The sequence below is a fragment of the Mytilus trossulus genome, chromosome 2 (genome assembly GCF_036588685.1).
Source record: "Mytilus trossulus isolate FHL-02 chromosome 2, PNRI_Mtr1.1.1.hap1, whole genome shotgun sequence".
Classification (NCBI taxonomy): Eukaryota; Metazoa; Mollusca; class Bivalvia; order Mytilida; family Mytilidae; genus Mytilus; species Mytilus trossulus.
Genome location: NC_086374.1, coordinates 18,636,975 through 18,656,647, shown reverse-complemented (window position 1 = coordinate 18,656,647; position 19,673 = coordinate 18,636,975). Strand labels below are relative to the sequence as shown.

At 32.3% G+C, this 19,673-nt stretch overlaps 1 protein-coding gene across 1 annotated transcript in view; it reads right to left on the bottom strand.

Moving 5' to 3' along the window:
• Positions 1 to 17,058, bottom strand: part of LOC134704952 (vacuolar-sorting protein SNF8-like) — a 35,034-nt gene extending 17,976 nt beyond the window's left edge. The window contains exons 1-4 of the mRNA XM_063563735.1: positions 16,826 to 17,058; positions 14,674 to 14,724; positions 3,220 to 3,358; positions 1,214 to 1,318 (exon numbers count right to left, since the gene is read on the bottom strand). Of these exons, the coding sequence (XP_063419805.1) occupies positions 1,214 to 1,318; positions 3,220 to 3,358; positions 14,674 to 14,724; positions 16,826 to 16,879 (349 nt within the window). The 5' untranslated portion in view covers positions 16,880 to 17,058. The remainder of the gene's footprint in view (positions 1 to 1,213; positions 1,319 to 3,219; positions 3,359 to 14,673; positions 14,725 to 16,825) is intronic.
• Between the last annotated feature and the right edge of the window lie 2,615 nt (positions 17,059 to 19,673).

The following is a 19,673-nucleotide window of genomic DNA, read 5'->3' as shown; positions in this document are numbered from 1 at the left end:
AGAAACATCATTCTTCAAGTCACATAAGTAAGCTTAAAATAATGCACTTTTTCAAGTTATATTAACATAATATTACAGTGATATTGTTGACTTTTTTCAAAACTACCTCTACCCTTTTTTATTGTGAAAATATGCGTCATTTTCATCAAATTGGGAAATTTAAAATAAACCACAAAGATCGAAACTTTAATTTACAGCCCCCCTTTCAAGAGTCAACTCTTGCTTTGAAATAAGACCCCTTTTTGTCAGTGATTATACATAAATAGACCCTCAAATCTGCACATATAGTCATTTTAGACATGATTTTTTTTTAAATGAGTTATTTTTCCTTTATTATGCACAAATAAGACTGCACTGTTTGGGAAAAAAGTTGTCTTTTTGGGAATAATTTTAAGCCATTTTTTTTCAAATTGGGATTTTTCTCCAGGGGAAAAAGCCTTTATTCTCCACTAATTCAAGGCAAACAATATCACTGTATTATTACTGTAAACTTATCTAATTTCATAAAAAGATGATTTTTTTTGCAACATATTGGTACATATTAACAAAATTATTATGACCTTCAAAATTTAAAACTGTCCAAATTGATCATGTTAATTAGTTAATGAAAGAAAGAAATCTCTACTGTACACAAAGGTTATTTATTCAACAGAAAAGAAATGATCATGATTAATTAAAGTCTTCAATTATGATGCAATGTTAAGGCAAAGGGTTAATGCATGTCAATTCATGTCAATTCATGTACTTGCCTATATTAGGCTATATCATAAAGGAAGTTACAATAAATATGTTTGTGATAAGAATACAAAATAAGATGGATTGATTATTGTTTGATTATCACTAACATACACTACAAACTGCTCTGAGTATGAAAAGACAATATATTTTTTGTGCTCAACCAGCAATTGTCTGCAAATCTTTTAAAAGGAAGGATAAATTTAGTTAAGATGTCTGTTAAAAATCATTAAAGACTTGATCCCACCATTTTAGCTCATGTATTACAACAAATGTACTTATTTTTTCCACTTTCAACAGTAAAATCTAATTCAAAAGATCAGCAAGTCTCATGTCTTAATTTTTGAAAATATTTGAAAAAATTCAACACTTCTTAATGCAGTGGTGGAATCCACATGTACATGGTGCACAAATTGTCAATCTCCACTTAACAAATTCTTTGTAAGAACAGAAAATGCTCTTTGGATTAATAATTTACCTCCATTTCTGTGACTTGTTGCTATACAAACTTCTATAACTTGTACTCCCAATTCATAGTAAAAGTCGCCTACACCTAGCATTTCTGCCCAAAAACCTTTACTTGCTGAAAAAATCATTTATACATTATACATGTTATATATGTAAATATATCTTTCAACCTGTATTTGCAATTAACATGTCGTGCTATTGTCTTACATGTTTTAAGTAAAAAGAAAATATATAGATTTTTGTTAATTTTGTTTATTGTATCGTCTACCCCAGGGTCAATTTACTATGGGTTCAAAATACCATATGACACCGGCTTACATATTGGTTTGTTTATTAATATCTCTATTAACATTTAGTTATAATATGTGTTGGCAAATCTTTACCTGAATATAATTTTACCACATAGTATTATTAATGAAACAATTGAGTGTGAAAAACTTGTTCATAAGCATGATAAGGAAAGAATAAGATTTGTATCTATTTGATAAGATTTTAAATCATGTATTTTCAATAAGACTGAGTGATGTCAAAAATAACATCCTTCCTTATAACCAAATCAACTTAGACAGTGGTAACTAATGTAAAATGTAACCACAGATGCATATAATGTGTGAAACCGGTCATAAATGTAAACCTGTACATGTGTATGACCTTTTGGCTGTATCCTCATGGAAAGGTGTGATACTTCTGAATTAAAGTGCATCATGCACATCTGTTTGCATACAAAAAGATTTGAAAAGAATATATCATGGAACTGAGACATAAATTTTGGGGTATAAATATGAAAATGAAACATGTATTAGTTGAAAGATCATAACTAAATACCAAGATGTATTATTTGTGGCTAATGATAAAAATACGACAGAAGAATCCGTGATGGACAAAGATAAAGAAAGACACATGATTACAAATAGTAGGTGTATGACAGACCTACAGTTCATTAATTCATACAAAGCTTTAATTTGAGATTTTTTAGAAAAACTAAGGATTTTCAACCTTAGGCATAGATTTCCTTAGCTGCATTTGGCAAAACTTTTAGGAATTTTGGTCCTCTGTTTATTCTCGATAGAAGAGATTTTAGAACATTTAGATTTCTCTTCATTTTGTTTCATCTCACTCTTTCTTTTCAATAGAAAATACAACAAGATAAAAGATGCTGATTGAGTAGTTTTTATGTGATCATCAACAGAAGTCTTAATCCTCACTTTATACACACCCAAGCTCATCAGTGTAAATCACGATAAATTGTTTTGTAAACATTTTAAATAATTTGTCATGAACATTAACAATGTATTGCAAATTATTTATGAGAATTCTATAAAAGATAATCTCAGGTAAACACTCGTGGTAAATAGCATGTCATAAATCAATTACAGTGGTCGGCGACCGGAAATTTAATTACACGTGTATTGTCAGATTAACTCTTTAATTCATTTAAATTCCGGAGGTCATGTTTTGACAAATAGGTATTAGTTCGAGATAAATAATGAATTTTGAATGCTTTTGTTAACCTTGGGACTGTAAATTTAGTTGGACTCAACTGAAATTTCGACTCATCCAATTTCGACTCATAAGGAGTCGAAATACATACATTTCTATGGAACAAATTTAGGGACCATGTGAAAACTTCGACTCATCCAAAATTTCGAGTCAACAGAGTTCGAGACAACGAGAGTTACATGTAACTGTATTTATAAATTTACTGTTTACAAATTAGAGATTTTTTTGAAAAAACTAAGGCTTTTCTACCTTAGGCATAGATTACCTTAGCTGTATTTGGCAAAACTTTTAGGAATTTTGATCCTCAATGCTCTTCAACTTCGTACTTTATTTGGCCTTTTTAACTTTTTTGGGTTCGAGCGTCACTGATGAGTCTTTTGTAGACGAAACGCGCGTCTGGCGTATATACTAAATTTAGTCTGGGTATCTATGATGAGTTTATTTAAATATCCTATAAAAGCAATTGATTATAACTACTGAGTAAACTTTAATGTGTGATATAGCTATTAAACATACAGGCTAAAGGATCTACTCCTATTGTGGAACACATCTCCTGAAAAGCTACTCTGAATTCAGCATCTTTTTTAATCTGATCTTTGTGCTTAGCAGCAAAGTCTTCCAAATACCCTTTGAAGGACTCCATTTGTTTTGCCATCTTAAACAGAAAAAAAATCATAAAATATCACATCAACCTAAAAAATCTTATAACTATAATCTTAATAGTGTCTGTTTAATTTATTCATAACTTTTATAAGACTTAGCTATCTATACTATTAAACGAGAAGACCTCATTTTGGGTGTCGCTTCTCTTTTTTCCACAATAAATTAATCATCATGCCTCTGTGTCCTATGGGTACAGTGCATAATCGCATTTGTCATCCATTCACATGATTATTCAGATTGAGTTATTTTGGGTGAAAAACGAGAATTAAAGACGTCCGGATATGTTTCCGTCATTGGGCGAAATTTTAAGTCAGATTAGACTTCCGGTTTGTGTTTTTCTGTATACTTTGAACATATATTATTACTAAGAATACAGTGTATTTTTTGTCTTATATCCGTCATTGGACGAAAATTAAGTCAGATTGGACCTCCGGTTTGCGTTTTACTTTTTACTTTGAAACAAATGTATACATATACTACGAATAAAGTGTATTTTCTGTCTGATATCATTATCAAGTTTACTATCCACGGCAGTCACAGATTTTATTTAATAGAGAGGGTCTGAATAATATATCAATGACCGCTAGCTGTGGATCAATTATTAAACTGAGGATTGACTGTTAAAAGAAAATACACTTTCGGGACGTCTGGAACGGGTGTTTTTAAGATCTAAATTTCAGGATTGACCATTTCGAGATCCGGTATATCTTTTTTTCGAATTTCGGGATGTCGAGATATTCAATTTGTATAATAAATTCAGAACCTCGGGATTTCATGTTTTTAAGCCCGGGATATTGGGATCAGGGCCCCTCCTCAGTGGCGGATCCAGAAATTTTCATACGCAGGGGCCCGTTGACTGCCTAAGAGGAGCTCGCTCCGGTCATGCTTCAGTGATTCCCTATATAAGCAACCGATTATTTTCCAGAAAAGGGGGGGGGGGGGCGGGCCCCCTAAATCCGCCTCTGCCCCGACCCCCCTTTAATGAATAACAGATAAGCGCTAAAATTATGCATGTGTCATTAAAATTAGTAGAGAACAAACAAAAAAAGGATTTTTTTTGTGAAAAAAGGGGAAGCCGGGCTAGAAAAACAATTATCCTGTTCCAAATTACCTATGACTTTTGATACCTTTTCTGAAATTGTCAAGTCACTAAATATTTTACAAAAAAAAAAGATGTGGTATGAATGCCAAAGAGATAGCTCTCCACAAGAGACCAAAATAACACCGAAATTAACATTTAAAGGTCACCTTACGGCCTTCAACAATAAGCAAAAGCCAATACTACATAGTCTGATATAAAAGGCCCCGGAATGACAATGTAAAACAATTCAAATTTAACAGCCTTATTTATGTACAAAAAATTAACGAAAAACAAATATCACTGAACCACTGAATTACAGGCTCCTGACTGGAATGTTCATAATACATGTACACTAAATGTATGTTCATAATGAAATTAATAGAAAACAAACCAGATGCTCCGCAGGGCGTAGCTTTATACGACCGCAGAGGTTGAACCCTGAACGGTTGGGGCAAGTATGGACACAACATTCAAGCTGGATTCCGCTCTAAATTTGGATTGTGATTAAATAGTTGACACAGCATAGGTTTCTGACACAGAATGAATGTATTCAAATGAACTTAAAACTTTTGTTTTCTCTTAGAGCAATTCACTATGCTGTTGAATATTAATCCTCTCAAAAAAATGTTTGAAGAAATTTTCTTTTTATTTATGAAATTTCAAATGAGAAAAATTGAACCCAATTTTTTAATCACATCCCCCTTTCCCTTATTCCAAAACTAATTTCAATTAAAATATTCTTATGGAGTTTGCAACAATTACTACTCATTTAAATACATCATAAAATATTAAGATGTAAAAAAACTGCTTGTTATCACTGAATGGTAAAGATTATTTAAATTTATCAGTTGGTAGTAAAAAGTGAATATATATTGTATATTGTATATAACAAAGATTTAAGTTGATTCTGGACAAAGAAAGATAACTCCAATTAAAAAAAATTCTTGCAGATATTTATTGCTTACTATACTGGACAAAGAAAGATAACTCTTAATTAAAAAAAAATTAGCTATTTCACAATATTGTGAAATTAGATATTTCTTGCCATTGCACAATACTGTGCAATTGAAAAGACTTGCTATTGCACAATACTTAATATAATAATTTTAGATCCTGATTTGGACCAACTTGAAAACTGGGCCCATAATCAATCAAAGCGCGAAAGCGCTGTAAAGGCAGTTAATTACAGGTTGTGTGTATTTCTAGTCCAGTTATATCATTATCTTCCATAGAACAGAGGTGGTTTGTAGAATTTAAGATTTAGAGTTCTTTTGTACCTAGTTCACCTATATCTAGTCTACTGTTTACAGTATATTTTCTGTGCCTCCCATGAAATGCATTTTTAGCCATGGCCTTGTCAGTTTGCTTTAAATTTATGAGTTTGACTGTCCCTTTGGTGTCTTTCGTCCCTCTTCTTTAGACATATAAGAACTTTTCCTTTTCAATATAAATAGACTATTTTTAATTATTGATTGTATACACATATTTTATGACTCCCATAAAAAATAGTTCACAAAGATTGACTAGTCTCTGTACTGTGTGTATAGCAAGGACATCAAGTAACATAATGGTAAATGTACATAGTAACATGTCAACTTTTTTGATGACCATACCTGTCAACTGTCAGTATTTGCAGAGTATTTCCCCCATCGAGCTCAAGGCTCCCAAATGGAAATTTTGTGAGAGCAATGGAAAACAATTAATTCAACAATGGCTATGAGCTTGTTAATGCACGAAGAAGCCAAAAACCACATTGGAATATATTTGAAGGGAATCCATGACAAATCGCCCCACATTTTCACTAACTCGCCTCACTTTAAAAACAAGAGTGCACACACTGAAATGTCTCGCCTTCTTTACTAATCATTGATATTCTGTTGATAGTCCTAATAAAAAAGCGTTATTACAACTGTCACATAATCTTAACATAAACAAAGAAAACTAAACATTGACCTTTGAACCATGAAAATGAGGTCAAGGTCAGATAAACCATGCCAGGTAGGCATGTACAGCTTACAATTCTTCCATACAACAAATAATATTGACTAATTGCTTATAGTTTAAGAAAAACAGACCAAAACACAAAAGCTTAACACTGAGCAATGAACCGTAAAAAATGAGATCAAGGTCAAATAAAACCTGTGCGACTGACATGTAAATCATGAAATATTTCCATACACCAAATATAGTTGACCTATTGCATAAAGTATTAGAAAAAAAGGCCAAAACTCAAGAACTTAACTTAAACCACTGAACCATGAAAATGAGGTCAAGGTCATATGACACCTACCAGGTAGACCTGTACACCTTACAACCATGCCATACACAAAATATAGGAGACCTATTGCAAACAGTATAAGAAAAACAGACCAAAACACAAATCTTAACTATAACCACTAAACCATGAAAATGAGGTCAAGGTCAGATGACACCTGCCAGTTGGACATGTACACCTTACAGTGCTTCCATACACCGAATATACTAGACCTATTGCTTATAGTATCTCAGATATGGACTTGACCACCAAAACTTAACCTTGTTCGCTGATCCATGAAATGAGGTCGAGGTCAAGTGAAAACTTGCAAGGTACGCACATACCAAATATAGTTATCCAATTACTTACATGTATAATAAGAGAGAATTTAACATTACAAAAAATTTTAACTTTTTTTTCAAGTAGTCACTGAACCATGAAAATGAGGTCAAGGACATTGGACATGTGACTGACGGAATCTTCGTAACATGAGGCAACCATATACAAAGTATGAAGCATCCAGGTCTCCCACCTTCTAAAATATAAAGCTTTTAAGAACTGAGCTAACATCGCCGCAGCCGTATCACTATCCCTGTCGAGCTTTCTGCGACAAAAGTCGCAGACTCGACAAAAAAACTGCCCCAACCTGGATTACCAAATCACCCCACTTGTGAACTGTGTTAAATCCCTTTAATATTACTCCTGCCAACTGGTCCCATCTAATGGAAATGGGTGAAATCTAGATAAATATATTATTAACCAGGATGAATTAAGTAATGCCAACTCGCCCCACTTATGGAAAAAGATGTTATTCCATTGAATATAAGTTAAATTCCTTATATTGCATTTTGATACATTTAACTGGTTACTTTTCAATTGTTATGCAAATAACTAAGCTTCAAAACTTAGTTATTCTTCAACAATCAGTTTTTTTTTAGAATTATAATCTCAGTATATATCAATAATAGTAATTAAATTAATTTTCGGTTTGTTTGTATTCTGTGTAGATTAGTTTTCATTAAAGTGGTGCGAGTTTTTATTTTTAATTGTATATATATTAATCTAAATATTACTGTTTTTTTATAAGTAGGGCGAGTTGGCAGGAGTAATATTAAACACGATTTGACCAATTTCACATGTGGGGCGATTTGATAAATCAATTTGTGGCGGTTTTTTAAAAAGTGGGGCGATTAGCCAGTGGGGCAACTTGTCCTGCTTCCATTTGAAGGCCCCCTTGAAGGTTTTGTATGACTATATGGACCATCTTTCACGTAAAACCCCCATGTGCATTTTGAAAAGTTGGCAGATCTGTTTCTAACTCCAGGCAAAATCTACTGGTATGAATGAAAAAGAAAATTTCAATTAAGGCTATGTGGCCATAACAGCTGTCTCATTAGCATTTTAACCACTTCCCATATTTGCAATTAAAACAATAGAAGAAAATTATTTAACGCAAAAACAAAACTTGCTTGTAAATATGAAATTCTCTTTTATACGGTATGAGTTTTTCTCATTGTTTGAGATTGTACAGCAGTACCTGTAACTGCTTATACCTATTTCTTATTCACTTTTGCTTGATAAACTCACTAAATATCAAATACATTGTACCACATCTCCTTATTTTTATAAGCATTCCAATAACATGAACAATTGTAATTCAATTCTATATACCAAAGCAAAATGAACTGCACCACTTTCATTCACTAGTATGCATCTTTTGGCAAAATACAAGTTCTTAAATGACACAATATATATTTATTGATAAAAGAATAAAATTTAGTATACAACTCTTTAACAAGTATAAAAAAGCACAGCTGTGTCATAACTTGTGAAATCTGTGCTGAAAACATAGACATTGGTTTTTGAGTAATTCCATATGTGAAGCTCAAAATTAGCTTGTCAGTTGGTGGTGGACAGTTAAATATATAGTTCCTTTCTGTAGGCTAGGATGGATGACTTTTCAGGAAAACCAATTTCACAAATCAAAACTTTCCTCTAGATTTCTCCTACAATATTCATCCAGTTTAGTTCTTTTGTTTTAATTGGACACCGTCCTGATTTTTAATTTTTCAAACCATTCAGTCTCTTGCTTGCAAATGGTGCATGAAAATAGGATGGGTATGGCAGTAGACAAGTCTCTTTAAAGTGGGTTTGTGCCCTGAAAAAAAAGTTTTATAACCAGGGGTGTGGAAATGCTATGCCCGACTCGTACATTTGAACAACCGGACAAGTAATTATTTTTGTCTTGGTTGCCCGTGGACAAGTAAAAAAATACACAAGACAAAGTTCAAATCCAACAAAAACATAAAATTAATTTCAAAACGTATAGAGATGTTTAATTTATGTAAGAGAAACAAATGTTCAGCAAGTAAAAACATCAGTGTTCATGACGATAAATACTACATGATACCGGAAATAGATCGATTACCAAAATAAATAAAATAAGTATGCGAACCCGAGTCGCGTAACATTGCATTGGCTTTGTCCATTGACCCGGGATCGTCGATTAGGTTTTATCCGTCATTTGCCGGAAGTGTCATTTTGGCGGGAAATCATGTACACATACACACGTAGATTGGCTGGTACCCGATCGTAATGTTACACATCACATATATCAAATAGCTAATACCCGGAACGTAGTACCGGGAACCAGGATAAAACGTGGACAACATACATAACTAGAACCGAAATTGAAAACGCTTTACGGTTTCTCGTTCATAAACCGAATTCCGCTTTGAATTATAGAAGATGCAATATTAATCATGTTCAGTCGACTTTTCATTGTTATATCAACGTCTGAACTAATTAAAGAATCTTTAGATGTCAGATAACACTCGAAATTGACCCGACCTCTTTCCACACGGAATACACATAATGATAGTTTGTAGTCAGGTTGACTGCTTATAATGCAAAATACACACTAATAACAAGTTCTAAAAAACGAACAATACACACTGATCGTTTCTTTAGTCCCCAATGTAAATGAAAGAAACAAAAACCATATTATACCATAAAAAGAAGAGGAGAAATTCGAACATTTCCGGATCTATTTCTGGCCAAAAGACCCCCTGCAAAGATTGCGTATGAAAAGATGAACCTCATGACTTAAAAGTCAGGCCTTAAAGCACTGCCTTTAAAAATCTGAGTACATGTTTAGATTCAGCATATCAAAGAGGCCCAAGAATTTAATTTTTGTTAAAATCAAACTTAGTTTAATTTTGGACCCTTTGCACTTTAATTTAGACCAATTTTAAAACTGGACCAAAAATTAAGAATCTACATACACAGTTAGATTTGGCATATCAAAGAACCCCAATTATTCAATTTTTGATGAAATCAAACAATGTTTAATTTTGGACCTCGATTTGGGCCAACTTGAAAACTGGGCCAATAATAAAAAATCTAAGTACATTTTTAGATTCAGCATATCAAAGAACCCAAAGGTTTCAATTTTTGTTAAAATCAAACTAAGTTTAATTTTGGACCCTTTGGACCTTAATGTAGACCAATTTGAAAACGGGACCAAAAATTAAGAATCTACATACACAGTTAGATTCGGCATATTAAAGAACCCAAATTATTCAATTTTGATGAAATCAAACAAAATTTAATTTTGGACCCTTTGGGCCCCTTTTTCCTTAACTGTTGGGACCAAAACTCCCAAAATCAATACCAACCTTCCTTTAATAGTCATGAACCTTGTGTTTAAATTTCATAGATTTCTATTGACTTATACTAACGCTATGGTGCGAAAACCAAGAAAAATGCTTATTTGGGTCCCTTTTTGGCCCCTAATTCCTAAACTGTTGGCACCGAAACTCCCAAAATCTATACCAACCTTCCTTTTGTGGTCATAAACATTGTGTTTAAATTTCATTGATTTCTATTTACTTTAACTAAAGTTATTGTGCGAAAACCAAGAATAATGCTTATTTTGGCCCTTTTTTGGCCCCTAATTCCTAAACTGTTGAAACCAAAACTCCCAAAATCAATCCCAACCTTTCTTTTGTGGTCATAAACCTTGTGTCAAAATTTCATAGATTTCTATTGACTTAAACTAAAGTTATAGTGCGAAAACCAAGAAAATGCTTATTTGGGCCCTTTTTGGCCCCTAATTCCTAAAATGTTGGGACCAAAACTCCCAAAATCAATACCAGCTTTCCTTTTATGGTCATAAACCTTGTGTTAAAATTTCATAGATTTCTATTCACTTTTACTAAAGTTAGAGTGCGAAAACTAAAAGTATTCGGACGACGACGACGACGACGACGCCAACGTGATAGCAATATACGACGAAAATTTTTTCAAAATTTGCGGTCGTATAAAAATGGGAATTTTGGAAATAAAGGAGGAGGGTTAAAAAAAATCCTGTCCCCAAGTACCTATGACTTTTGATACTTTTCCTGAAATTCTCAAGTCATTAAATCTTTTACAAAATTCTTCCTACAACACTTTACATCCTTTCAAATACGCTCTGAATGCCCGCGATTTCGCGGGTGTGTTCTAGTATAGGCTAATTTGGAGCTGCTTGCAATTGGTTCTATGAAAGGAAATCTTATCCTGTTGAAGACTGTATACTGAATGCCTATATCTTTTCTTCTTTTTTTTAGTTGTTAGGTTACTCTATTATTGCAATGTACATGTACCCCAATGATCCTTCTATAATATGTGTTTTTAATATAATAATAATTCTATGATAAAAATTCAACAATTAAGAAAAGTGCAATGAAAAATTCTCTGTTGTAAGGTCACAATATTAATTTAATGAGTTACATTTCCTGCAAATCATACATGTACTTATGATGGTCTTATCAAATAATTTAATTTTCAATTTCATATATACAGGTGTTGTACATGTATATGTGATGATATACATTTTAAAATTATTATCTCCCCTTGAACAGTCAGAGATCAGACATACACAAGTCATTAAACATGTATTTATCATAAAAATGTGTTTTCAATTTTAGACTTATCTAACTAAGGACTTGAGCTATCTATATTTAATTGTCTAATTGAACATCCTTACTAAACACAGATGTTTTACCTCATTAAGTGTGGTTCCAGGTGGTTGCATTGTAAGGTTAATTAACATTATCTCCCATTTTTTAGACTCTCATTCATATTTTTCTTTAGAAGACAAAGCATTGGCTTTCAATGTTGTCATTATTTGATTTATATGCATGATCTCCTTATAAATATGCGTGGGTCTTGAAGTTAACCAATTTTGATCATTTATCCACTTGTAGGAGTCGATATTTGCACATTTTTGATTCTGGTCAATTATTTCTTGCTTAACAATATTTGACTTATTAAAGTCCTATTTTGTCTTGCATTAAAGGGAGATAAATCATAAAACCTATAAATTTAGACCTCTATGAGTCAAAAGCAGATTCAGACTTATTTATGTCTGAGCTCTGACTGTTGAACTGGTGGTTTAGCTGTTATACTGTTGATCCATATTTCATAGGCATTAATTTTCATGGATTGAGGAAAACAATTTTGTTTATTTTCACAAATTTTTGTTTTCAACCCTGTAGAAAACCTTGTCAAACACTTTAATTTGAAGTTCCCCTACAGGATCCATGCAAAACTAGTATCCCCAAAATAATGATGACATGAAATTATCAATATCAAAATATACCAGATGCTCCGCAGGGCGTAGCTTTATACGACCGCAGAGGTTGAACCCTGAACGGTTGGGGCAAGTATGGACACAACATTCAAGCTGGATTCCGCTCTAAATTTGGATTGTGATTAAATAGTTGACACAGCATAGGTTTCTGACACAGAATGAATGTATTCAAATGAACTTAAAATTTTTGTTTTCTCTTAGAGCAATTCACTTTGCTGTTGATTATTAATCCTCAAAAAATGTTTGAAGAAATTTTCTTTTTATTTATGAAATTTCAAATGAGAAAAATTGAACCCAATTTTTTAATCACATCCCCCTTTCCCTTATTCCAAAACTAATTTCAATTAAAATATTCTAATGGAGTTTGCAACAATTACTACTCATTTAAACACATCATAAAATATTAAGATGTAAAAAAACTGCTTGTTATCACTGAATGGTAAAGATTATTTAAATTTATCAGTTGGTAGTAAAAAGTGAATATACATTGTATATTGTATATAACAAAGATTTAAGTTGATTCTGGACAAAGAAAGATAACTCCAATTAAAAAAAAATCTTGCAGATATTTCTTGCTTACTATACTGGACAAAGAAAGATAACTCTTAATTAAAAAAATTTTAGCTATTTCACAATATTGTGAAATTAGATATTTCTTGCCATTGCACAATACTGTGCAATTGAAAAGACTTGCTATTGCACAATACTTAATATAATAATTTTAGATCCTGATTTGGACCAACTTGAAAACTGGGCCCATAATCATAAATCTAAGTACATGTTTAGATTCAGCATATTAAAGAGGCCCAAGAATTTAATTTTTGTTAAAATCAAACTTAGTTTAATTTTGGACCCTTTGCACTTTAATTTAGACCAATTTTAAAACTGGACCAAAAATTAAGAATCTACATACACAGTTAGATTTGGCATATCAAAGAACCCCAATTATTCAATTTTTGATGAAATCAAACAATGTTTAATTTTGGACCTCAATTTGGGCCAACTTGAAAACTGGGCCAATAATCAAAAATCGAAGTACATTTTTAGATTCAGCATATCAAAGAACCCCAAGGTTTCAATTTTTGTTAAAATCAAACAAAGTTTAATTTAGGACCCTTTGGGCCCCTTTTTCCTTAACTGTTGGGACCAAAACTTCCAAAATCAATGCCAACCTTTCTTTTATAGTCATAAACCTTGTGTTTAAATTTCATAGATTTCTATTTACTTATACTAACGCTATGGTGCGAAAACCAAGAAAAATGCTTATTTGGGTCCCTTTTTGGCCCCTAATTCCTAAACTGTTGGGACCCAAACTCCCAAAATCAATACCAACCTTCCTTTTGTGGTCATAAACATTGTGTTTAAATTTCATTGATTTCTATTTACTTTAACTAAAGTTATTGTGCGAAAACCAAGAATAATGCTTATTTGGGCCCTTTTTTGGCCCCTAATTCCTAAACTGTTGAAACCAAAACTCCCATAATCAATCCCAACCTTTCTTTTGTGGTCATAAACCTTGTGTCAAAATTTCATAGATTTCTATTAACTTAAACTAAAGTTATAGTGCGAAAACCAAGAAAATGCTTATTTGGGCCCTTTTTGGCCCCTAATTCCTAAAATGTTGGGACCAAAACTCCCAAAATCAATACCAGCCTTCCTTTTATGGTCATAAACCTTGTGTTAAAATTTCATAGATTTCTATTCACTTTTACTAAAGTTAGAGTGCGAAAACTAAAAGATTTCGGACGACGACGACGACGACGACGCCAACGTGATAGCAATATACGACGAAATTTTTTTCAAAATTTGCGGTCGTATAATAATTCTTATAAAAGGAATTTGTTTTGATGTACTTTTATAATTTATAATATTAACTTCAATGTAGATGTACTTTTCTTCACACATATACAAATGTGTGTAAAGCTGTATATGATAATATTTTAAGAGACAATTTTAACTATGAAATTTTAACCGCATGGAAATAAATGTTTCTACAGTCATGTTAGTATGTACATGATGTACAAAAAATGTATATATACACAATTTTAATTTACCTTCACTACTCACTTAAAGTTTTTCAAGTTTTTTTAATTATATTTAATCTTTTGATAAGCTAAAACTTTTTATATTTATAACCAATATTCATTTTTCATTTAAAATAGGTTCAAACCCTTAAACATCATGTACATTGTACATATATATATTTATCCCTTTAAACATTTGATGCTTTGGAGTAGCCTTTTGTTTCTGAAAATCATCATAAAACAGCCTTAGACATGTTGGAAACACCTAGATTGTGACATGTCTATCATGATTATACTTCAAGAATTATTTTACCTGACTCAATTGGTCTGCAGCTATTTCGGTTCCTTTGTCTTTATACTTAGCCTACAACAGAAATTAAATAATAGATAAGATAAGATAGTTTATTGGTTCAAAATCCAAAATTATAGGATTCTAATTGTTACCAAGACCAGGGTTTCCACTGGCGGTCGACATTTTCGCAATTTGCGAAAAAATAATAATTTTGGCGATTAAAATTCGTCATTGGCGAAATAATTTGGCGAAAGAAATATATATAACGATTTATTTACACCCATCTTGTTTATTTACTTTTTTCTGGTTTCTCTGACTTTACTGATCAAACAATACTCGGAATTCACCTTCAACTCGTTAAGATTTTGACAGAAAATCAATTATCAGCTGATTGCATTCATAGCTATCGACATCAAAGGACTAATTAATAAAGGTGTTGAGATTGTATGATATGACAAAATGATAGGGTTAATGGCTTCTTTCACATGTCACAATAGGGATTTTATTAACCATGTGTTTGAAGCAAAATTTTTACTTTTCCTCTCCTTCTTTTAATGAAAGTCCAGAAAAGAAAATTGTTGTTATGACGAAAAATGTTCAAAAGCAAGAAAGGTCTCTGATTTAAAACTTTATCATTTAACTTTCATTTAGATCTTTGATTTGAGTTGGTATTTCAAAGTCGTTTCAGTGACACACGTGTTTCAAGCATATAGTTTTACTTATTTACGATGGTCCAGAAAAGAAAACTTGTTATGAAGAAATCTATTCAAAAGGTTGGCATGAGAGCAAGGGATCAATTCCAAGTGATAAGATGCTTCGTTTTGTTATAAAAAAAAAACACTTCTTATTTAGGGGGGGGGGGGGGGGGGGGGGGCTGGAAAAAAAGGAAAATTTTAAAAGAAAAATATATTTGTGTTACTTGGCGAAAAAAAATATAAAGTGGCGAAAAATATATTGTTTTGGCGAAAGAGGTGGCGAAAAAAATAATTGACCCAGGGGAAACCCTGAACAAGCCAATAAACATTGGCTATACATTTTTGTACATAAACTTATAAACATATTACATATATCTGTCCACATTTAAAAACGTTGTATATTCATCTACATGTATAATATTTGTATATCCCCTTCATTATTAAAAGAAAATATTGTTACAATAACCTGATAACAAATGTATATAATCTCTAAAATATTTTTGGAGTTACAAATGTAGTCGCGGCAGAGGACGTTTTGGCAAAAAAAATCGAACATGAAGCGCCAAAGTACATGTATAACCCATTTTAGTGTAAGGTTTAATTATCAATGCCCATTTTAGTGCAAGATTTAAACTCCCTTTTTCACGATGAAGTGAAATTATTTAGTAATGCCTATTTTAGCGACAGAAATTATAAATAATAAATTTCAATATCTAGCATGTCTAGAATTATTTATAAGCAGAATTATTTTTTTAATGTTATGTCAACATGGTCAAGTACAATACAACACTTTAAGTCTGAAAGGTAATAACTCAAATGTAACAAGTCTGTTCTTTCATTGTTCTTCTTCTAATGGCATAAATGGTATCCAGTTATTCATCAGATTTTTGATAATTAGAGGTTCTCTCAAAAAATATGCAAAACTCGACTATCACAGTAGATGTTCTCTTGAAGAAATATGCTCTACTGCGAAGAGAGAAGCTCTACTATGATAATCTAGTTTGGCATATTTTTACACAGTTATTACTAGGCTTTCAATTCTTTGATTACTGCAACTGATAACTAGCTGCAATAATGCCAATATCCAACATGTAAACTTATCACACTGCAGGTTAATTATCACGTTGTGATTGGTTTAACACCGTCACATGGTGACCCCTATAAGACCGTAGGGGGTAGTAAATTTCAATGGGATTTCATGACACGGTAATGACTAATGGTGACGTCATCTATTAATGTTGTTGTGTTTCATTGTTTATTTTCCAACAAAATTCAGCAGAAAAAGTCCAGTGTGAGATAAATTCATTATATGGTTAACTAATGACCCCCTTCTGATCTATAGAGGGTGATAATATCCATAAGGGATTCTACTATCGTAGATTGGGCATAATTAGAAAAAAATAATTCATACAGACTTCGTCCCCTTTCACTGGTAATGCCTGCCTCTTAGTTATTATTACATTCTACTCTTCGATTACCTGTGCTAACGTCTTTTTATTAATTGCTCCTATTCCATGGCCTCTTCGATGCATCTTGGGGATAGAATGAAAACTAAAAGCTAATAATAAGTTAAATTTTAGCAAAAATTATCTATTTTTCTTTTTCCTTCGATGTAATTACGTAGCTTTGTATTTTTAGTCCAATTTATCATCCTTTTAAGCGTTTTGCCGACAGCAGGTTCTGAAAGGTAAAATACAAAATGAATACGGAATTAATTCCGTTTCCTAACTTTCATTATAATTTTCAGATCACATGGAGCAGTTTCCAACTTAATAAAATCCTTAGATTGAAGGGGAAAGTTTAAAAATAAGAAGAGCAGCTAGATTAACTATGCTATATAAAATAAATTGGGGGTTAGTTGACCGTGAGTTCCCGGGAAAGCCGACACTATTCAACAATATTTGATAGACTTACTAGGGGGAAACATAAATTTAGGCAAATAGCAACAAATAAAAATTCTACCAGTTTTCTTTTTATCCTCGCACTATTCCTGACTGGAATTAACTGCCTGGAGCACTAGGTATGTCTGACACCCTGGAAACCTTCAAAAGTGGCATATCATGGCCACTGTAACCGTGCCATTTGAAGGACCCACAACAACTTTATTAACTGACTACCAAGCCTCTGTACATAATGTACATATGTTAGCAGTGTTAACTATTTTTCCTCGTTATAATAATTTTAAATAAATATATGAACATATAGCACACAAAATCCGGAAAATTTTACACTACTACCTAGGAGTCTACCCCCGTATTCGGAAGAAGAAGACTAGCATGGTGGAACTTGCAAAATGTAGATTTCCTATTATATGTACGTTACCATAAAGATTTGTACTATCTTTCTATAGAAATCCTTGGTTAACCATACAAAGCTTATTGTATAACATTCAAAATAAAGACAATAAAGATTTGTGTATGGAATTAGTCTACGGAGGCGTATTAGTAGGGACTTAGTAAACATGTAGCTAACCTCTGCTTCAGATACATATGTCTCTGGTGTGGCTGCTTGGTATCATCAATTGTTTATAAAAGTTGAACATCTCTTTCAAACTTTTAAAAAAGTCGTAACTTGAAGCATTTTAACACTCTTTGGTACTTTCCCGTGCTGTTGGAATGAAGTTCAACGAATATTGTGTTTGCTACTTTAAAGAATAATTTCGACTAGACATGTAGACAGAGCAAAGTGAACAAGGTGTCATGTGCAAAATTAAGAGCGAAAAAAGTGCATCTGTATGAATTATTTATTATAATGCATAACTTCAACCAATATTTGATAGTTATAGCACATGTTGTGTGGAAACCTAAAGATTACTTAGATTGCTTTTTCAAATTATTAATGAGCTTAGCAAGGGCTCAAAGAGATAATAAAATGACTACGTCATCATTTTGCAATTACATTATAGCACATTCGAGAAAAGCCTTACATATCAAAAATATTTCTTTGTACTAAATGTTATGTAGCTTAGTACATCCTTGGAGAGTAAAACAGATATCAGTATGTAAATCTGATTCATCTGTTTTGGTGCTGTTCATCAACAATAAAACTATGATCAAGTTTATGAACTCTGTTAAAATGATTCTTTCTACCATTGAACTGAACATTTAAAAAAATACTTTGCCGCGTCCAAAAAATCCAACTGCAGATTTCAATTGAATTTAATAATGAGACTTCATGAAACCTGTTTAGATGGTTTTTCTGATATTTTATTTTTCTTGGGCACCATCATCCAACCTCCAGCTGTAGCTATATCAGATAGTTTCCCGATGAAGCCCGGCAGCAAGCACATTTTGACTCTGACTTTTAAATTATTTGCTGTTTTTTTTTTTAAATATTCTTTTAAAATAGTGGTTATCTGCAGGATTATTCATTGTGTGTCAGTTTAGTTTGAATTCATTTTATATAGACAGGCGTATGGTGTGCGCGCAAGTTTTACACGGCACAGCACTGTGTGCCTGTACCAAGCCAGGCTAACTGAAACATGTGCTGTTGTATGCAATTTTATTCACTAACGGAAAACTGAATACTAAAATTTATGATAAAAGAGATGAATTTTTATTTCCTATCCCATTTTTAGATGGTGACGTTCCCTTGTCACCATCTTACGGTGTTTATATATCTCAACTTAATTGTACGATTCGCTCGTGTATGTAACAATGTTTTAGATTTTAACGAGATAAATTTATGTATAACTGAAAAAATATTACACCAGGGTTTTCGATATCACAAACTAGTCAAAACATTTACTAACTTTTATCATCGGTATACGGACATCATTCGTAAATATAGCTCAACATGCAGACTTCTTATACGTCTAGGTATTTCACATCCAATTTTTTATGGCAATATTCTTTATAAAGCACAAAAATGTCAGTATTCACCACAGAAACTAACAAAACCCTTAAATAGACTATAATCATACGTTTTTTGATTGAGTTAAGTCTGCTAATTGATATTTTATCGTATGTTTTTATATGTTGTGATGTTATGCTATTGTTTCAGAAAAAGGGAGAAGGTTTGGGCCCATTAAAACGTTTAATCCCGCTGCAAATGTTTGCACCTGTCCTAAGTCAGGAATCTGATGTACAGTAGTTGTCGTTTGTTTATGTAATATATACGTGTTTCTCGTTTCTCGTTTTGTTTATATAGATTAGACCGTTGGTTTTCCCGTTTGAATGGTTTTACACTAGTAATTTTGGGGCCCTTTATAGCTTGTTGTTCGGTGTGAGCCAAGGCTCCGTGTTGAAGGCCGTACTTTAACCTATAATGGTTTAATTTTTAAATTGTTATTTGGATGGAGAGTTGTCTCATTGGCACTCACACCAC